Source organism: Haliotis cracherodii, unplaced genomic scaffold, assembly GCF_022045235.1.
Source record: "Haliotis cracherodii isolate W230 unplaced genomic scaffold, xgHalCrac1.p SCAF_2, whole genome shotgun sequence".
In the NCBI taxonomy this organism is placed as follows: domain Eukaryota; kingdom Metazoa; phylum Mollusca; class Gastropoda; order Lepetellida; family Haliotidae; genus Haliotis; species Haliotis cracherodii.
Window position 1 is genome coordinate 77133584 of NW_027266275.1, and position 20210 is coordinate 77153793.

The 20210-nt window shown below is 38.0% G+C and overlaps 1 protein-coding gene across 2 annotated transcripts; it reads left to right on the plus strand.

Annotated features, from left to right (window-relative positions):
* Positions 1 to 5242: 5242 nt before the first annotated feature.
* Positions 5243 to 20048, plus strand: LOC139468538 (leukocyte receptor cluster member 8 homolog). 2 transcript variants are annotated; one of them, XM_071250576.1, is made up of 16 exons: positions 5243 to 5349; positions 6888 to 7130; positions 7398 to 7470; positions 7841 to 8057; positions 9334 to 9544; positions 10138 to 10176; positions 10329 to 10472; positions 10799 to 11038; positions 11278 to 11466; positions 11688 to 11826; positions 15306 to 15389; positions 15944 to 16078; positions 16216 to 16284; positions 16410 to 16539; positions 16781 to 16988; positions 17615 to 20048. In XM_071250576.1, the coding sequence occupies exons 1-16, from the start codon at positions 5309 to 5311 to the stop codon at positions 17772 to 17774; spliced, it is 2322 nt and encodes a 773-aa protein (XP_071106677.1). In that variant the 5' UTR covers positions 5243 to 5308; the 3' UTR covers positions 17775 to 20048. The 2 variants fall into 2 exon arrangements, with proteins under 2 accessions (XP_071106677.1, XP_071106676.1); XM_071250575.1 differs by having other exon boundaries at positions 16781 to 17707.
* Positions 20049 to 20210: the final 162 nt, after the last annotated feature.

Here is a 20210-nt window from a genome sequence, read left to right on the forward strand (position 1 = left end):
CTTCTAATGATTGTCGCTTCGTGGTCTGCGTTGACTATTGAGTGAGTGAGTATTATTTATCTGCAAGTTATGTCAACAAAGAAAACAACTTATTTCTATATACACCTGTACTGCACATTCCAGGCACTTGGAGACAATACACATTTTCATGAAATAAAATAAATTTTATGAATTTGTACAACGCTCTTTCCAATTTATAACTGCTCCAGTGCATGCGCTTAGACCATGATGGATCAAGACAAGTAGTTGCTGTGGGGACTTTAGTGTGTTTATAAAGTCCCTGATTCTCTGAGTGACGGCTGCATGTTACTCTACTACACTGGGCAGCATACACAATAGGATACATACGTTAGACATGTATTAGATAGTATTGGCCTTCTATACAGTAACTCAAATCTTCCCGAGGCAAAGGCGTTAACTGAGTTCCCTTGCCTCGGGAAGATGTTTTGTTTGTTGTTGTTTAACGCCGAACTCGGCAATGTTCCAGCTATATAACGGCGGTATGTAAAATAATCGAGTCTGGACCAGACAATGCAGTGACTGACATCATGAGTATTGATCCACGCAAGTGGGATACGATGACATGCATCCACCAAGTCAGCGAGCCTGACCACCCGATCCCATTAGTCACCTCTCACGATAAGCATAGTCGCATTTTACGGCAAGCATGGGTTGCTGAAGACCTATCCTATACCCCGGATCTTCACGGATCGGGAAAAATGTAAAACTCACTGAATCCTCAATGTTGCTCCATCATTTCAGTATGATAGAACACGGGTGTAACGAACATGGATAGAACGAACAAACGGATACAACGAACTGTTACAAAATGATAAAATTATCTCCTCTATAATTCCATATAAAAAGCGCGTATAACGGACTGACAGCGAACTAACGTGTATAGCGAACTGATATCTGATCCCTGACAAGCCCAAATACCACTTATTCGTGACGTGTATAGCGAACTGAGAAATCTCACCCAGTATCAAGTGTCACTGACAATTAGCGGCGAATCAACACAAAGAGCGGGGACGATTTAACCTTGCTGAACTTGCTTTATGTTATGAATACACAAATCCCTTATAGAAAGTGCCAAGTGTAACAAATGTTATATTTGGAATAACACTTTCTTAGTAAAGTACAGATTCTAGAACATTTTTTGGGGTGAGTGATTTATTTTGTGTGCTTGCGATTAGGTGCCTAACTCTGGGAGTGTGGGTTCGAATCCCAGTTGGGACTCAACAAAATGAAGTACTAGAATCTGTACTTGATTAAAAAACTGTTGTCCGAAACATAACATTTGTTGCTTTATGTTAATCTTACCTGTAAAAATACTAATCATGTCTGTAAAACAAACATTAAACATATACATTTCACGACAGTGTGTAAAAGAGAAAAGCTGTCAGTGTAGCTACGAAACTGCGATCATAAGTGCTGTTTATGCTGGCAAAAACAATAACAAAGACATTGCAATGGCATTTGATATTGCCTAATCAGCATTGAGTATACCATCATTATGAAGAGAGAGTCCATTCTCGAATTCTGCGTGTCGACTGACTTTGGTCCCGCTCTCAAAATGTTAAAAAAACACCTGCCAATTACCATGTACATTGAGTTCAAGAATTTAAAAGATGTAGGGAAAGAAGTTCTTTGTAGAACATCTGTGTATTAAAGGGACATTCATAGATTATTGCACTTACATGGTGACATGTCTGAGGGGCTGTGCAGAGTTGCGTCCCTTGGCACGCCAGAAACCTAAAATCGTAGGTTCGAACCTCGGTTCGATCCGATTATGTTTTTAGGTTTGTCAGCACCATACCCATGCTCGTGGGTAAACGTCAAAGTGGTAAACGTCTAAGACCTGCATCACTTCGGGCTTTCTTCCACAGTAAGCTGACACGCTGTTCAAAGCGGTGGTAAACCCAGCTCACTCTCTCACTAAGCACATACAGGTCAGAACTCAACATACATAGCTCAGAACACAACAGACATAGGTCAGAACTCAACAAGTATGGTATTATCATTAGTAGGAAGAGGTATGCCGAGCATGTGTAGTCATCAGTTCAGTAGCTTCAGGGGAGATGTTAGACTAACATCTAGTTTCTGAAAATGAACGTATCGTACAGAAAAAAAACGGTTGTTAAATTATCTTAATAAAAACCTAATAAAAAGGAGCCCAGAAACTCTCTGCATTTTCAGATACTGCAGTAATCTAGACTTGCCAAACATTATAGACCTGCATGGGCTGTATTTTATATATTTGTATCAGGGTCTGTAAGACTTGAGCGGGGCAAACTGCTACAATGAAGGAAGTAACCTAATACTCCCTGGCTCTTCGCTGCACAGCTTTGCCCTGTTTACAGCCAGTATATGTCACAACCCATTAGACAGCATGTCAGGTTTGACCAGAATACAGATTTTGTTTCAAGGGAATACAATGTTTGTGATGCAAAGTCCTACTGGCCAGACACCAGATTTGTCTGTTAACATACATGATACTCCTCTATGTCAAGCTAGGTAATGGGGGGCGAACTCTAAAATGTTTGCTGACCACGCGCTAAGGACCTGCTGACAATTTTATTACAAACAAGAAGCTGCGACCTGCACTGAAGTACAGCACTCAGGGTATGCCCTGACCGACCGTGGGAAATCCGGGGCAGAAGTCCATACACCCATCAGCCGATTTTAATCGTACCCCGATGGTTATACTCATTCGTCACCACTCGCCCCTTTCCGTGGGATTACACGAGTTGGTCACGAATGCGTATCTCACACCCCGATCGTTGAATGTTGCTAATGAAATAACAGTATACCATTAGTAATTCGCTTCCATTTGTTTCGGTCAGCAATGTCGTAGCGATATTGCATGAGTTCACTGCAAACCGCATCACGACCGATAACTCCGCATGTAGTTCTCCCAAAATGACGTGCGATTTTGAGGAACGCTTTAATAATTGTTACCAGAAAAGAGTTTTAATATAGAGTAACATTTATTTTATGGGTCACGACTGCTGTCAGACGGCGTTTATATAATGCAGTCTGACACGTCGTCACGTGAACTAGTGAATTCAGATCCAAGAATGATTCCTCCCGCCTTCCGAAATGTCGTATGAGATGGAGCGGAGGGAATCACTGGCGTGTCATAGCTGATTATCGACAGACCGCTGTGGTGTAGCTATAAAAGTGGTGCTTGCTGACAACACTAATCACTCATTATGTGACGTATATACAGTTTACCCACGGGTTTGGGTTTTAAATACATTTTAAACCATTCAATATGTTATCAAATATGGGATTATGACAACTGTTTTCGAATGAAGCGTGTTTGGGTTTATCACTTATAAAGGTCCGTGGGTTTACAAATCCTTATGATATCTATATAATGTAATGCACGCGTGTATAAATGTCGCAGCATGAGTGTTGAAGATGCCATCTGGTTTGCAATGTTTGTTCCGACTTCTTTGGGACTGACACGAGTTGCTTCCCTTTACTAATTTAAAACCAAAAACGCTCCAATGCATATGAGGAGATGGCAGGGTCGTCGTACATCTTTTTGAAACTTGGCATGTCTGGTCGAAATGTATTTATCTAAAGACGTATAGATATGTTTTGATTTATCTTATCGTAAATTTCCAATTTGGGGAACTAAGGCTTGGTATGTTCACTTCAATAGCAGCCCTAAAACAAATCAAGCGATCATCTTAAAACTTAAAACTGCCCGGCACAAGAAAGCTTACAACCATGGTTGTTGGATGATGGCTAAAACTGCAATCAATAAATTATAGTTATTCGATGATGTATTTGATAGGGGTGTCATAGGCAATGTGACATGCACCATTCAATGAGCATATCACAACAGGCGGCTGTTTTCAGTCTAGTAACGTTTGTCATGTTTTGGTTAAATCCAAGATTCGAGTGTATGCTTTCTTTACAGTTTATGTAGAACTTGGGGTTGGTTATTGTCATAAAGAAGGGCATTTACTTATCCTTTTTTGTGTTTCTTTCATTCTTTGTTTATTTCTTCACCAAATCAAAAGAATGTCAAACTTGGGTTGCGTATGCAACAAGTTGTTTCACACTAAGAATACAACTTTTATTAACAAAATAACCGCGTCACTGTTTAGTGTTTAGGTGCAAGTTTTCTTACGAATAAGGGCGATTCCTTCACTCCAACTATTGACTGAGATTTATCAATGGTTGCTGATGATAAGAATTCGCTGCATGGTACAGTACTGGGATAAAGAAATGTGGAAGAATTAAATACGATACGGTCCGAATGCATGGATCTCACAACACCCTTCTATAACCTTATTTTCCAAATTATGACTAAGTGCGGTCCGCCGGGTTAACAAGAAGTTAAACCCATTAACCCACGTCAGATTGGATTGTTGGAGAAAGTGAATAATTATTTTTATGAAACTGAATTCATTCAAATATAAACAAATGGATTTTTTTAATCTAAAAAACCCAAGTTCGTACATTTAGCATTACCAAAATATTTGCCATCTTTTTACTGACAGAACACATCATAGGACGTTCCTTTGCTAAATAAGAGTCATGATACACAGCCAATGTCCTGTTTAATATACTGGTATTAAGAAACAATTCAGCGGCTGACTATAATCAGTATTCTTCCAATGTGGAAGGGTCATGGGTGGGTTGCCCAGTCGTCCGAGGCGCCGCTATTCGCTGGGCTATTTGAGTTGCCTCTCGTAGGCGTACCAGGATCCAATGGTCGTGGTTTCGAATGCCAGATTTGTTTGACATTATTTTTTTGCTGTAAAAAGACTTGTACTTCGGATATTCCTCCCGCATTAAGCTGACACGCTGTGATGTTCTTGGAATGCAATTACAATCGGCGTTTAAAACCCATCATCACTCCGTTTGTATTATGAAGACCTGGATTTTTTAGTCAAGTTTTATTTGATTTATAACCGGTAACCCTAAATGCACAGATAATACCCTCGTTTACTACAGTGCATCAATATTATAACAACTGTGCCAAGGAATATTGTAGATAACAACCTCCTTACTTTTAACAGAGGCTGAGCGTAATAATCATGAGATGGACCAGCTCACAATTTTCAGACGGACGCTCACGCCACAGAAACCACATGTTACTAGTAATAATAACACACAAACTCGCAGCAGACATCCACAACAAATAACATGAGTTATCTCCCCTTCTATGTTGCTTACTTTTCCACTGGTGGCGCTCACCCATGTGTTGTGACGTCATAGAACGACTACCCAACTAAGGCCCAGATGTAATCGAAGCATATTCCAGGTTGATTTCAGATTACTTGAGATGGCTACGTTCGCAACGCAAGCACAACAAGCTGCAGGATGGTAATTTTGTCTATGGAGAACATCACACACTATTTAAAATTTTGATTACTTAGATTGTGTCGATTTAGTTGTCGATATTACTCATTCGATTTGCTTATACCATGAAAATCAAAATGGCGTCTCTCGTTTACAGTGAAGTTAATATGACGTACGAAACGCATTGTTTACTCTTTCGGAGCAACTACTGTTTCAAGATATGTTGCCAATGAAGTATTAATTTGATGTAGACCCTTGCCGCAGATAACACACCATTTTCCGTTTAAAATGATCGAGGAATCCACATAATAACGCCATTCAGTTGCCATAGTAGACCACGCGGCAAATCAATAATAGGCCTACTCTATAGGATACAGTTGGGATAACCTACCAAATATGACTAACCCTGATTATTGTAAATATCTATTATATGTATATGTTATTTATATACCTGAGGCTAAATATCTTTTGTCAAGTAGAAATTTTACGTATTTAGGCAAACTTGAGAAATTCGTCTAGTAATACACTGCTGTCATAAGCACATGTGGTTTAACTTGTCCCGACAGACATTATCTGCATGTATGAACAGTTTGGGGATAACTGCAAATCACACCCGACACTGTTCAGGGTTAGAAACTTAGCAGTTTTTGTCCACTAGTCCATATGATGATTACATATAGCAAAACCCTTAAAATGGGCCAATTTCTACTAGTCCTTAGGATACCTTTACTATTGGGCAGTTTGGTAAGGACTACAGGACTAGTGCCAACTTCTAACGCTGCTGTTGACTTTGGGATAAATGATCAGTGAATTTTTGTGCTCACTTGGTAGCAAGGTAGTTTACTGGGTGCAGCTTATAGTTATACAGCTGGTTTGTTTATTTGTTAGATTTATGTGACCCATTTGTAAGTTGTGAGGAAAGCCCACAGTTTGATAAAGACTACAAACTCATTCAATGTTTCACACCCTCTGCTCTTGGAATATTAATGGATTAAGATGGATATTTAACATGTTCAAAGCTCATATACCACATACAGATATTTGGCTATAATTAGCCAATCAACTATTACCCGCAATCTTTCTCGTGCCAGATAGTCATATCAGAACTGTTTGCAATATTTCATTTGGGAAACATGAATTTTAGTGATTGGTGTATTTCTGATTCTTTTATCTTGCCTTTCATGATCACAAATATAGTTCTTTTCATAAAAATTTACCTCAAAATTAAAATAAAAACAGCTACTGACGAGGGCAAGCAACATTACCATGATTACCTGATCAATACATTTCCTTGCTGTCAACATGTTGAAAATAAAGAATTCTAATATTGATATTATTATTAGCATGGTTAGCCGATCAGGATGTGATACACCATTGTGGTGTTATGCCTTAGTGTATGATAGAATGCTCTGTGATTTTCTCTGACGTGCAGGCTTGTGAAGGATTAATCATGTTAAGAAGTGTCAAATGCAACTCCAAACCGAACGATTATTATTTATGATTAACATGATTAAAGTTATGATTGAGTTAAATTGAATTTTCTGATGATTCTTTTGTTTTAGGTCCCAACAGTATGGTGGAGCTAGTGCAGAAATGAAACCAGAATGGGAAAAAGCTAGAAAGGCTCTGGAAAATATGGGAGCAACCAGTGTCTCCCCACAGAAGGTCAAGAAGAATTCTCCATCTGTTGCACCACCCCCTCCTCCACCACCACCTACTGAATCTGATGGACCTCCAGGTCCTCCTGGGACATGGTCAATGTATGGTCAACACTACAACATGTATCAACCATATACTTACCAAAAGTGAGTTACTTTTCCAAATGGCAAACTTGAATATACAGTAATCAGGGTGAAAAAACAATAAATTTATTTGAAATTTGATGTTTAAGTACTGGTTTACCTTTTAGGATGTTTTTTTCATACCATTATCTTAACCGTATCCCTTTAATATTTGAACTGCTAGAGCTACAAAGTTTTAAAATGAAATTAAGGTAAAGATGGCAAGGAGTAAATTCAACTTGTGTAATTGTGTGTCGGTGTTGGTAGGATCAAGTTTGTTTTATTTTGCAGTTACTATGGAAATGGGATGCCTCCAGGGCCTATGTATGGTCAAGGTGCTGGACCAGGTCCCTATGATCAAAGGGTATGCTTTTTTCTATGTGATTCTTTTAAATTTTTATGTTAAATATACTTTTGCCTTTTTTAGCCGATTTAACCACTTTTTACCAGTCTAGTGTACACTTATTCATCAACTTATTCACCTATCAAAAGGATGTACAAGTAACTTATGTATGGTGAATGGGATGGCTTCATGATGAGCATTTGTAGTATTTGTCAGTTCTTGGATGTGTACTCACATCAGCCCTTACCAAACTGATGGCATGATCACACATTGAACATGCTGATAGTGTGGATTGTTTCTACCATTATTGACTTCATTCCTCAATCAGCTCATTGCCATTTCATTTTGCTGATACAGTGAGTAATAACTATTGTTTTGCCATGTGTTGTAGCCTCCTTTCAATGGTTATGGTGGGCCGAGGATGTCGGATGCAAGAGTAGAGGATCAACGTCATCAGTCCATGGATGAGGACTTTAGACTAGAAGAAAGACAAGATGAAAGGAGAGAGATGGTACCAAGGCATCCCTCAGATGGCCCTTCAAATCAACAGAGGCCTTCATACCCATACCCTCATCAGAACGGACCGAGATTTCAACCTAGGACTAAGCGTGAGTAAATATGAACATATGGGGACCTGGGTTAGAATAGATCCCTGTTGTCATAAGTCTAAATTGATTTGTTCTTGGTCTTGGACAGTGCTTTTTATCCCCTGCCTGGCCAGAATGGTCGAAGGGGGATTATGTCGTGGCGCAGTCCGTCCGTCTGTCTGTCCCACAGAGGGTAATTAAGCTTGTGCAATCAACTCCTCCTCCAGCTTTTAGAGAATATCCCTGACACTCTACACACAAGATGTCGACATGTTGATGATACGCATATTGCAGTCCTGTTTCATTTCGACACATTTTGACAGAGTTACACTGCCCCTGTTTAACGGATCTTCATGAAATCTACTCCTCCAGTTTCCAGAGAATATCCCTGACACTCTACACACAAGATGTCGACATGTTGATGATACACATATTGCAGTCCCGTTTCATTTCGACAAATTTTGACAGAGTTACTGCCCCTGTTTTACAGAGCTTCATTTGCCTAATTGTGAGAGAGGTTACTAAGTTTGTGAAATCAACTCCTCCTACAGTTAAAAAGTGCACATGTTTAATATATCCATATCACAGTCACTTTTCATAAAATACAAAGAAAAAATAAATAAAATATAAACTCGTTAAAAAAATTCCATTTTGTTTGAAGCAAATGCAAGTGATATGAATGGTGGTATCTGATTGGTCAGTAGGGGGGACATAAGTCGTAAAAGTCACTGGTGGTGCTGCAATCGAGCCCAGAAATTCCAGCCTACCCGGTAGTTTGGCAAGGGTGGAAACTGGACTTTCCTCGGAAAGATGTGATCCCCAGTGTGTCAGCACTTTTCTAGCATCATCTGTCAGCATGTTGTTTCCCCAGGCCATCTGAGTAGTCACACTTTGTAGAAACAATGACATCACAGGGCTTGAAATATTTCTTAAACTCAGTTTGTAGTGCGTGAAAAGTAGATGTTATGTTGTACTTGTCCTGCAATATTTTTCCCTGTTAAATGTTTTCCTGTTCTCAGTTATTATTACCATTTTCTGTAATTAGCCTTTGTGTTGAGGGTATTTATAGCAGTCGCTGCCAACTACACTCATCTCTACCCATTCAGCCATGAAGATTTTGTTTTCATATTTTACAGTCATACTGTTTTTGTTTTAAAATTCCCTTTTTTTGAGCCTGTGTGGTAATCAAGTTATGGTATTTTTTAGCCCTGCATCACACTCTGTTGCATTATCTTCCAGTGCATAATACCATCAACATAATACTAGTACTTAAAATTGTGTACCCTATGTGTTTCAGAGGCACCAGGAGCTGGAGGCATCAGGTTTCAGATTCCAAAGAGAAACATGCGGGGAGGAAGCGGAGGTGGGCCAATGAAACGTTTCATGGATCACCGATCAGTTCGGTCAATGGCATCTAACGGTGAAAAGCCTGAATCACCTCGTCAATCTCAACATAATGATCGTTTATCACCATCTCCTCAAACCAATGGAATTAGCTCTAAGGCTGAGTAAGTAGTAGTCTTATCATTGAGGTTGTTTCAGAGGCGTTTTTTTGTGCTGTGATTTTGTTGGGATGCATTTAAATCTTGTTGTTATACTATGCTTGTTTTATGCATTTTTTTCCCCCCGGAATATAATATGGGGGGGGATATAGCGATCAGCCTGTCTGTCCGTCCGTAATCATTTCCTTTTCCGGGGCAGAATTCCAAAACCATTCAGTCTATTTGATTGAAACTTGGCAAATCTATCAGGCACATACTGAAGTGGTGCCTTTTGATATTTTGGGATTTTTCTAATTTTTATTTTTTAAAATTTTTATGGAATGAAGTTCGACATAGACTCAATTGGGGATGGGGTTCGTTTCCGGGGCAGAATTCGAAAACCATTCAGTGGGTAAACAATGTATGCTTCTTAAAGAACATTCAACTGTTGACTCATTACATAGAGAATTGCACATTTACTAGTGGTTACTTTACAGACAGCTGCCAGGGGGGATATGTCATCTTTCTGATGACTCTAGTTTAATTAGTTTAGTGCATGTTGGTGAACATTGTTGTTTTTCCTGGTTCATATTTCATAGGTGAACATTGTTGTTTTTCAGGAAAGCACAAATGGCAGCTGAATGGCCACCAACCCTGAAGTAAGTAGTCAGTAATTCTCTATTAATACCTTGCTTCCTGATTAACAATAGCCTTTCAATTGTGATGACTCATATTTTTTTAATTTCTCGGAAAAAACGCTTCATTGATATTTTTCTTATCCAGACATTACACTGTTGTTTTTTTTTCATAGGGCATATGTACAGAGGGCGTTTGCAAGTGTGAAAAATGATGTGATGAAAGATCAAGTTGAGTCATGGTTAAAAACTCACCTCACTCAATTATTTGAGACAGGACAGGCAATGACAATGGATTGGGACAATGAACCTTTGCCAACGTACGTTATTTTTTTCCTTTATGTGTTTTACATAATTTTCATAAATAGCTGGATATCGTATGGGCTTAAGTATCTATGCTCTTATTTTATTATGTTTGCAAGAAATTGAAATAACTTGGGTTCTTGGTCTGGGATATAGTTCTGAATACTGATTTATACACATGATACAAGCGTTATGTGATATGGTTTTGTAATGCAAAGAAAAAGTACTATTGTGTTTTGAACATTTTACTGTCTTATATCAACTTAGATTTTAAACAATTTTTGAAGCTACAATGAAAGTGCAACACCCATCATGCCATTAACACCAGTTATACCTAATGCAGTGTGTCCAGTACCTCGCCGAGCCATGGTCCAAAGGCTAAGAGAAGTAGATGGGAGTTAGGCATGGAGCAGGCCAGAGGAAGAAGGGGGCGTGGCATCCGGGGTCCATACACAAACAATAGGGTTCCCACCTACAGAAGGTCTAGGTCAAGATCACGCTCAAGGTCCAAGAGCTTCAGTAGGTCCAGGTCACGATCAAGGTCACCACCAAATCGTAGGAAAGGACGTCATTATCGGAAAAGGTATTCCCAAGTTTTAAGGCACAAAAACACCAAATAGTTTCTCAACAAATTTAATGTTGTCCAAAATGGTTGGCTTATTGTTTGACCGCATGGTTTACAGTAAACTTTCATCTTTCCAGAACATATTAGTTGGTACTTTACTCTTATAGAACTGTTGCAGTGTTCATGCTGGTTGCCGTGAACTGTACATGTTAATTTGATGAATAATGACCTCGCCTCAACGTTGAATATTGTTTCAGTGAAAGCTCCAGTTCCTTGAGTTCAGATGAAGATCGCTTTTCAAATCCTAAAGATAAGAGGAAATTTGGCAAGTTGCCAAATAGGGGTCGGGGTCGAGGTCGGGGAAGCAGAGGTCGAGGTGACAGTAAGGATGACAAAAAGGAAAATACCAAGTCTGTTGGCAAAAAGAATAAAAAGGGCAGACTGAGGTGTGTAGTTGTTTTTGAATGTCTCAAATCAGATACAATCAGATTAGATACACAAAATAGACAAACATAAATGTTATACTTATCCTGCAATTCTCCTTAATGTATATACTGCAAGATAAGTATACAAATATAAAAAAATATTACGATTTTTATTAATTCCACTAAACTATTAATCAATTTCGGAAGTTTCATTTTTGTTTTCACTTTTTTTTCTATTTAAGTGACATCAAGTTAGATTTCCATGATCCAGAAAAAGCAGCAAGAATGCAGAGAAGAGCTGCCCGTTTTGGTGCTCAGTTAGATGATGATACAAGCAGGACGCCTCGCCAGAAGCTGACATTAACAATTAACAACCTTTATGTAAGGGCATTCTTCCCTCTCTCATGTAAACCATTCACAGAGTTTGTTTGCACCTTAATGACAGGATAATATGTATCAGATATACTGTGCATTCATGTGTACTGTGGGCTCCAAATTTATGAGTCTTCCAGAAGGGAACGAATGCAAAATTAAGTGGTGGTGATCTGTCAGTTAGCTGTGTGTATCATTGTTGACACACTTTCATCATCATACAAAGTTTCTTCTAGATTCAAGAAGGTAAGATCCAGATGTGTGTGGATCAGTATTTGCTGCAATGAATGTTGGTTCCTGTTGTACGTTGTCTGGAACATGTATTGGTACGAATATGTCAGCTTTTTTTATGTAGAGCGAAGCTGTTGTACAGAATTCCATGCATTGATACTAGCTAGTGACCCATCCCTTTTACTATGCCATATAATAAGCACCAGTGATTCAGTAATTCAAGCTGTCAGGACATGACACTGTCTTCTAAAATAACATTCATAGCATAAAACAAGAGGTCTTGAAACATTGTTTGTCAGTGTATGTCACATCTTCTTGCATTGCTGGGGTAAGCTTCTCATATTTATACATAGTTAAATCGTGTAAATAATACTTAGCTAGTAAGTCCTTAAGAAAGGGATTCTGGAAAACCCTTTTTATAGACATGAAAAGATAATGATAGATAATGTTTCCCTATTTAATGAATTTGTTGATATTTTATGTCTTTGATTGCTTGTGCATTCATGTGTACTGTGGGCTCCAATCCAATGGGTCTTCCAGAAGGGAACGAATGCAATATAAACCCGATATCGTCATTGTGGTTGTGAAGGAAATCGTCATCATTTCCATATGGTGATCATCGTACATTAACACTTTTGAATGACCATAATAACATCTCCCTACAACAATAAGGAGAAGACATACACCAGAACCACTCCTAAAATTTTTATTTTACCATTTCTAACATTTTTCTCTACCAGTTTGAATAGCATTCAATAATACAGTGGTATCCAATCCAGTGAGTCTCCTAGAAGGGAATGAATGCAATTTAAAACGATATCATCATTGTAGTGGTGAAAGAAACTCTTCATTACCATATGATGATCCTCATATATGAGTGCTTTTATTGGACACCATAATATCGGCCTACAACTAAGAAGTCACAGAGCTCAAGATGAGCTGCATATTTGCATAAGATATAAACAGAAATATACAGACAAATAAAATTCTTACGGATTTGTATGCAACAATAACTATATATATGCTATTTGAATAAAACTAATGCATATGTTACAACTATTAGATAAAACGATTGCATATATTACAACTGTGAGATAAAATAACTATCAGCTGATTACGAAATTCACTTGACAGTTATGTTTAATTAAAGTTTGTGTGACAAACACAAATAACGATTGTTTCCAATGGAAAAGCAAATCATGCCTCGTCCATGTATCTTATACAGTCGCTGATTGGTGAAATAAAATAGGCCTTTCTTACAGTGCTAGGTTTTGCACACAAACATTGCTCCTTGGAGAGGGAGCCTCAAGGCGCAGACAGGTATACTCTTCATTTAATTTTAAATGATTTACAGGGATTGTTATGGAACAGGTTTCGAAATTACGATACCTAAATGTCAACAAACAAGTGGGTAAAGAAAATGGGATACCCAATCAGAATCCAATCAAACCCCTGGGTAACATACCCAAATATCCAAAAGCAAATTAGTCATTCACTGAAATATCTATATTTAGCTGGTTTTACAGTTTCAATTTCTTCACCACTTTGAATGGCATTCTTTTCATGTACATCTCACATGCCTATGTTACCATATTTTTATACCCTGGACCTAAAAGGGCGAGGGTATTAAATTATACCAAGGAATTTTGTCCATCAGTCCTCCGGAGGACATGTTTTGTGTATGACCTGTAGCTTGAAAAGCACAACATATGTAGGTGCAGTGCGAAGTTTGATTTCAATATTTGGATTTTCTGAAAAAAATACAGCTTATTCATTTTTTTACTGAAACATTTGTGTGACCTATAACTTGAAAACTACTGCATGGATTCTTTTCCAAATTTAGGGAACAGTTTCCATACTAATAGAAGAGGTTTAGGGCAAAGTTTGATTTTGATATGTGTACTTTAGTGAGCCATACTCACTTTTTGTCTTCTTTTACAATCGTAAAGAACTGTTGAGAACTTAAGTGCATTTTTTGAATCGTATATTGATGTAGGATAATATGGATCGAACAGACCTTATTAACTGATGATTATTGCTAGTATTTTCGTGTTTTCAATTTGCTTTGCATTCATGTGTACTGTGGGCTCGATTTCTAATGAGTCTTCCAGAAGGGAACGAATGCAATATAAACCGATACTGTCATTGTGGTTGTGATCATCAATGGATCATTTCCATATGGTGATTGTCATACATAAGCACTTCTGAGTGTCATAATGTTGTCTCCCCCTTAGCCTAGGGAAAGTAGGATTCTGGTTTAGAATGGACCCCTTAGCAACCAATGCTTGTTGTAAGAGGCTAGTCAATGGATGGGTGGTCAGACTGTGATTTGGATGATGGTGTGATCATACCCGGAACCTGGATCATTGCTCACAATATCAATCATTGGATTGTCTTGTCCAGACTTGATTATTCACTGGCCACTGTCATATAGATGAAGAATTGCTAAGTGTGGGGTCAAGGAACAAGACAAAATTGTTAATGTTTAACCAAACAATGTATGCCATACAGACATTTTTGTTTTAGAGGCTCTTTTATGTTTTTGTTTCCATTCAAACTGAACCCATGAAATCCAGGTAGAGAATAGATCTTCAGCAACCCATGCTTGTTGAAAGCGATGACTAACAAGATCGGGTGGACAGGCTTGCTGACTTAGTTGATGGATGTCATCGTATCCCAATTGCACAGATCGATGCCCATGATGTCAATCATTGGCTTGTCTGGTCCAGACTCGATTATTTACAGACCGCCTTCATATAGCAGGAATATTGCTGAGAAATAGACTATTCAAACTGGAATAATTCTTATTGTATAGGTTCAAAATACTGATAATCTTAAGATTGTTGAAATTGTTTTTGTTGCTTTTTCTTCTAATTTTATTATGGGTACATCTTTTCAAACATTGATTGCAAAACAAATTATCATTAACCTCCTAACTCAACCTTTCCTTGTATACAACATATTTTAACATCATTGATGTTTGGTCATTATTACATTTTTGGATAAAATTTTGTTTATAACCAGGATCAGATCAGCTTTTTACATTTTACAAAATTTGGCATTCAATAGTACTGTGGGCTCCAATCCAATGAGTCTTCCAGAAGGGAACGAATGCAATATAAACTGATATCATCATTGTGGTTGTGAAGGAAATAGTCGTCATTCCCATATGGTGACATCATACATTAACACTCTTTAATAGCCACCATGTCTCCCATCCCTTACACCAGTGATAACAAGTTTTCATATTTTTCCAGTCAAGTGATGAGTTTGATCTCAGTAGCTGCCGTGTTGTTGGAACATGCACAAACCTGGAGAAACAGTACCTCAGACTCACATCAGTAAGTATTGTACCTGACAAACTGACGAGCATACAGAATACAATAGTTGAAGTATGAAAGAATCAGAATTCAATAGAAAATCTTGTTTATGGAGTGATGTAAATGTTTTCTGTGAAATAAGTAATTTGTGTTCACACAGATGTCAGCATGGGTTAAACACGCTTACAACCTCTCTTCATGTTAGAATGATTCATGTTCAGAAAGGGATATGCCAACTCCTTATGGGATCTCATCAGCTTTCTTGGACGGACCGGACCTCAATTTTGAACCAGTAGACCTTTACCATTTGTGCTACTAAATTGGACTTGTGTTCTACCACCAATGTATCTTAGGTTAAAAGAATAATAGTCATGGTTCTCAGGCACTGCCCACTTCATCATGAAGTCCACCGCCTTTATTTCCATTGAAAAAAAACCCCAAAAACAAGCAAGAAAAAAAACCCCAAACCCCTGCCTGCCCATACCCCGCACTACATTTTGGGAAGTAATGCCTGAGAACCAATTCTTTTATTTGTTAAGCCGTAACATTGTCTAAACCTGCGTGATTGTCTCCAGGCTCCCAGTGCTGGCACCATCCGCCCACCTTCTGTATTGAAGCAGTCCCTGAGGATGGTACAAAAAGACTGGAAGGAAAAGAATGACTATAGATATGCATGTGAACAGCTCAAGTCCATACGCCAGGATTTGACAGTAAGCTGTATTCTAATTAACATTTTTTTCAAAGGCTGTTGCAGTTATAATTCATTGGACTGTTTTTTTTTCTGCTTCTTTATTTTGTTTGTTTTTTGGTGTGTAATTCTTGGAATTATTTGAGCTGTAATTTTCAGGTACAAGGTATCAGAGATCAGTTGACCGTAGATGTGTATGAAACACATGCAAGAATTGCAATGGAGAAGGCAAGTACCCTTATTTTCTGTCAATTTTCTATTATTTGTAATTGTTAAAATGGTTATTGTATGGAGATTGTTCAGTATTAAAGTTTGTGAACACCCATAGCAATTCTAGCATTTTCATTTAACAGGGTGACCATGAGGAGTTCAACCAGTGTCAGACTCAGCTCAAACTGCTGTACCAAGAGGGGATCAAGGGGAACCATCTTGAATTCACTGCTTACAGGATACTCTACTACATCTTTACATCAAACACACTTGGTATCCTTTACTGTAATCAGGCCAGATACTGTTGTGAATGGATGTCTTCAGTGCTATATTATGCTTTATAATATGTAACGACTGATCATCTGAGGAGGAGGCATCTTCTCCCAGGTGTGGCTTCCAATATTCTTTCCTCTAGACAGTCAAACAACATACGTATCATAGGTAAAAAATACCAAAAAGCTCATGTATTGGCTATTTATGTGAGAATCATAATTTTCCTTAACCCCATTTTCAGATTTAACCACAGTGCTTGCGGCTTTGTCACCAGAACACAGGGCAGATGAATGCGTCAAACATTCATTGTCTGTTAGGTCGTCATGGGCACTTAATAATTATCATTCTTTTTTCAAGCTCTACAGTAATGCTCCAAAAATGTCAGGCTACCTCATGGACTGGTTTGTTGACAGAGTTCGGAAGAATGCCCTCAAGACTATTGTTAAGTCGTACGTATTTGTAAAAACATTTTTCTCTTGGTTATATTTATGTTTGAAATTGTTTTGGCAAATTTTTCAACAAATTGTTCTGTTTACATTAAATTTTTTACTGAAGCAGCCTATCACCAATTTTAATAGAATTTTAATGCTCCAAAATCCCATTTTAAGAAATGGTGGGGCAGTGGGATAGCATATTGGTTAAAGCATTTGTCATGCCAAAGGTCTGGGTTCGATTACTCACATGGGTACTATGTGTGAAACCCATTTCTGGTGTCCTCTGCCGTGATATTGCTGGAATATTGCTATTAGCGGCATAAAACTCTCCTTACTCACTTTATGGAGTGGTTCATTTGAGTTATGCCTCATTTCAATGGGTAAGTTAAGGGTGAGTAAAGATGCATTCAGTAGTTTGTGCTCAATAAAGGTAAGTATTCTCGAACAATATACCATGATGGAGGTTGACTTAATTAGGTTGGTAAGTACATATGATTAAGTATCAAAATGCTCTGGTAAGTAAAAGGTAATGCAGATGCTAAATTGTTTTCTAATGCCATGAATTTGTGTTTAACTCTTTGTCCTCTCTTCTCTTTTTCATCGTTGGTGTGTCTACCATCCTGGTGTAACCACATGTGTAGGTATCGTCCCTTGCTGCCTATTAGTTTCATCAAGAGTGAGTTAGCGTTCCCTGACCAGGAAAAGGTCATGGAATTTCTTAAAGAGAAGGGTGCTGTATTAAATGCTGAATCAACCAAGGTGGACTGCAAGCAATCCAGTACAGCTGTCCAGAGCTGTTAGTGGTGGCTCATACACCCATGTGTCCGAGGATAGGGGCACAGTTTAATTGCAGGAAGTGTTTTCTCGTCAACATGGCTAACAGCCTTTGCCATGAACTTTGATTTGCCTGGAAGATACCAAAGCTCCAGGAAAGAGGAAGGGTCATTGGGTGGGTGGTTGTTTAATCGGGTTAAATTGATGTTTCCTGTGCAGCAGTTGAAGATGCATCAGAAGATCCGCAGATGAACTTTGATATTTCTTGCAAGCTTTTGTCCCTGTTTCTTGAGGAGTGTTTGCTATGCTTCCAGAAGATTTGCAATTGGGATCTTTGGTGGAAGCAAAAGACTATTCTTGTTGCATCTTTGCTCAAGAAGTATTTTTTTAGTTTTATTCAGGTGAATTATTTCTTTTTGCCAAGCATAAATCTTCCAAAGTTTAAAGAAGAGGGATAGGTGTACAGTGCCTACGGTATGAACAATATCCTTTTTGAGAAGTCATGTCTGGTGTTTGGAAATCTTTTGATGTATGATTTCGGGTAAGCTAAGGCGATATTGGCCATTAAGGTTCAATCTGCAATCTTTCGCGTTTTTGATGAACTTTATGATAAAAATCGAAGATGGATCAAATATCAAGATGAAGAGGACCAATTTCCTTTGTTTTTCTGAAGACCAATGCTGATAAGTAGTTGGGTAAGCTGTTTATAAAGAAGGTAATCCAGTCAAGTGCCCTTAATCTTCAATGTGTTTTGGAATTAAAGGTTTGAAAATCATTCTCAAGAAGTAGGTTCCAGCCATGCTATGGAAGTCAAGTCTTTCTGTTCCTGATGTTAAAAAGTGACTCTTAATTTTCTAAGGACTGGGCTGTACCATATATTTTTGGAAGCGATGAAGGGAATAAATCAGTCGGTTGAAGAGGATTAATCCCATGCCAGTTGTTTCATGCAAAGAATCAAGTCAGTCCTCTGGTCTTTGATGTCTTCAAGAAGTATTCTTTTATGGCTTCATTCAACAAATTCAGGATCAGGATGGAGCCCACTACAGGGAAACAAGTTTTACGGGAGTGGTTTGGGCATGATTGGGAAGGGTGGAAGGGGGTTGGTGGGAGGGGGAGCAGCAGCAGCAGGTGGTCTTCACCGTTCCAAAGTTTCATATCATTGTTTGTTCTTAATCTTTCTTTCTGCCATGTATGTGCAGGTTTTCAGCATCAGTGAAGAAGAATCAACAGATTTTGAACATTATGAAATATCTGTATGAAGAAGTGCTAAGATTAAGTTTCTGAAATCCATAGTAAGAAAGTGGACTATTTCAGATGATCCAAGATTAGATAGCCATCAGCAGTTATACATAATCATGTGAAATGATCTACCTATCGAATCTAGTTTCTTGATTAGTGAAATGGTTTTGTTAGCTTTCAAACTATGACATTAGTGATTCCTTGTGGAGTTGCCGTGTTGACATCCTGTGATATTTTCTCAACTGGAGACATAGACTCTACTTACAGCCTTCAACATTATGTATATTTATTTTACATGTATAATGTTGTAGGGTTCTTTTTCATGTACACGTATTGATTATATTTATCAATAGGTATTTTTTTTCCAGAGATAGATTAGTGTACATATTTGTACATAAAATAAATCGTGAAGCTAATCAAAGTGTTTTGTTGTTAAGTGTTACGTTATTGAGTTTCATGTTGATTTTCTGTTTCTTGTCAACAAGACCGTCAGAAAAAAGGCTCAGTATTGTCATGCTCATTCGTTATGGTACAGTTACCATGTTCCTGAATTGCCTCATGACTTTTAACACCTGGTTTTGGTATGTACACAGATGTAGTTACAAACTATAAGCAATATTATAGTGCAACAGTTTCATCCCGGCAAATGTTTAAGTGGTACCCACCAGATGTTGAGCTTGTTAAAGCACCTAAGGTATGGGCAGACATTTCCCAGTCTAGATTAATTAACACAGGATTAAATTTATTGTTACCTTACTTTCAGTACCAATCATATCTATATATGAAACACTTGCATCGTTGTAGCCATCCTTTGATATTCATAATTCCCTACCCACATTAGGTATTAATTATCTGATACCAGCAATTACCTGTTTGTGTACAAGTTTTCAGCATTCAATGAATGTCCTGTACCAACATGTTTGTAAACTGCTCTACTACTTTGAGATGTGTGTAATTTCCAAACCCACATTTGTCCTGAAGACAACGGAAACATTGGTTCGAACATAATGAAAATGAATTATTGTCGTACAATGTCCACGATCTGGTGTAAATGCAAATAAATACGTGTAAATAAAGTAATTGAATTATTGCTGTTGTCATTTTTGAAGGTTCTAAGAATGTTGAAAACGGTGTTCAGTATTTACATTTATTGGTTTTTCATTCAAACACGAACAAAGGACTAATTGAAAACGTTTCAAAATACATGATAGAGAACTTAGTACA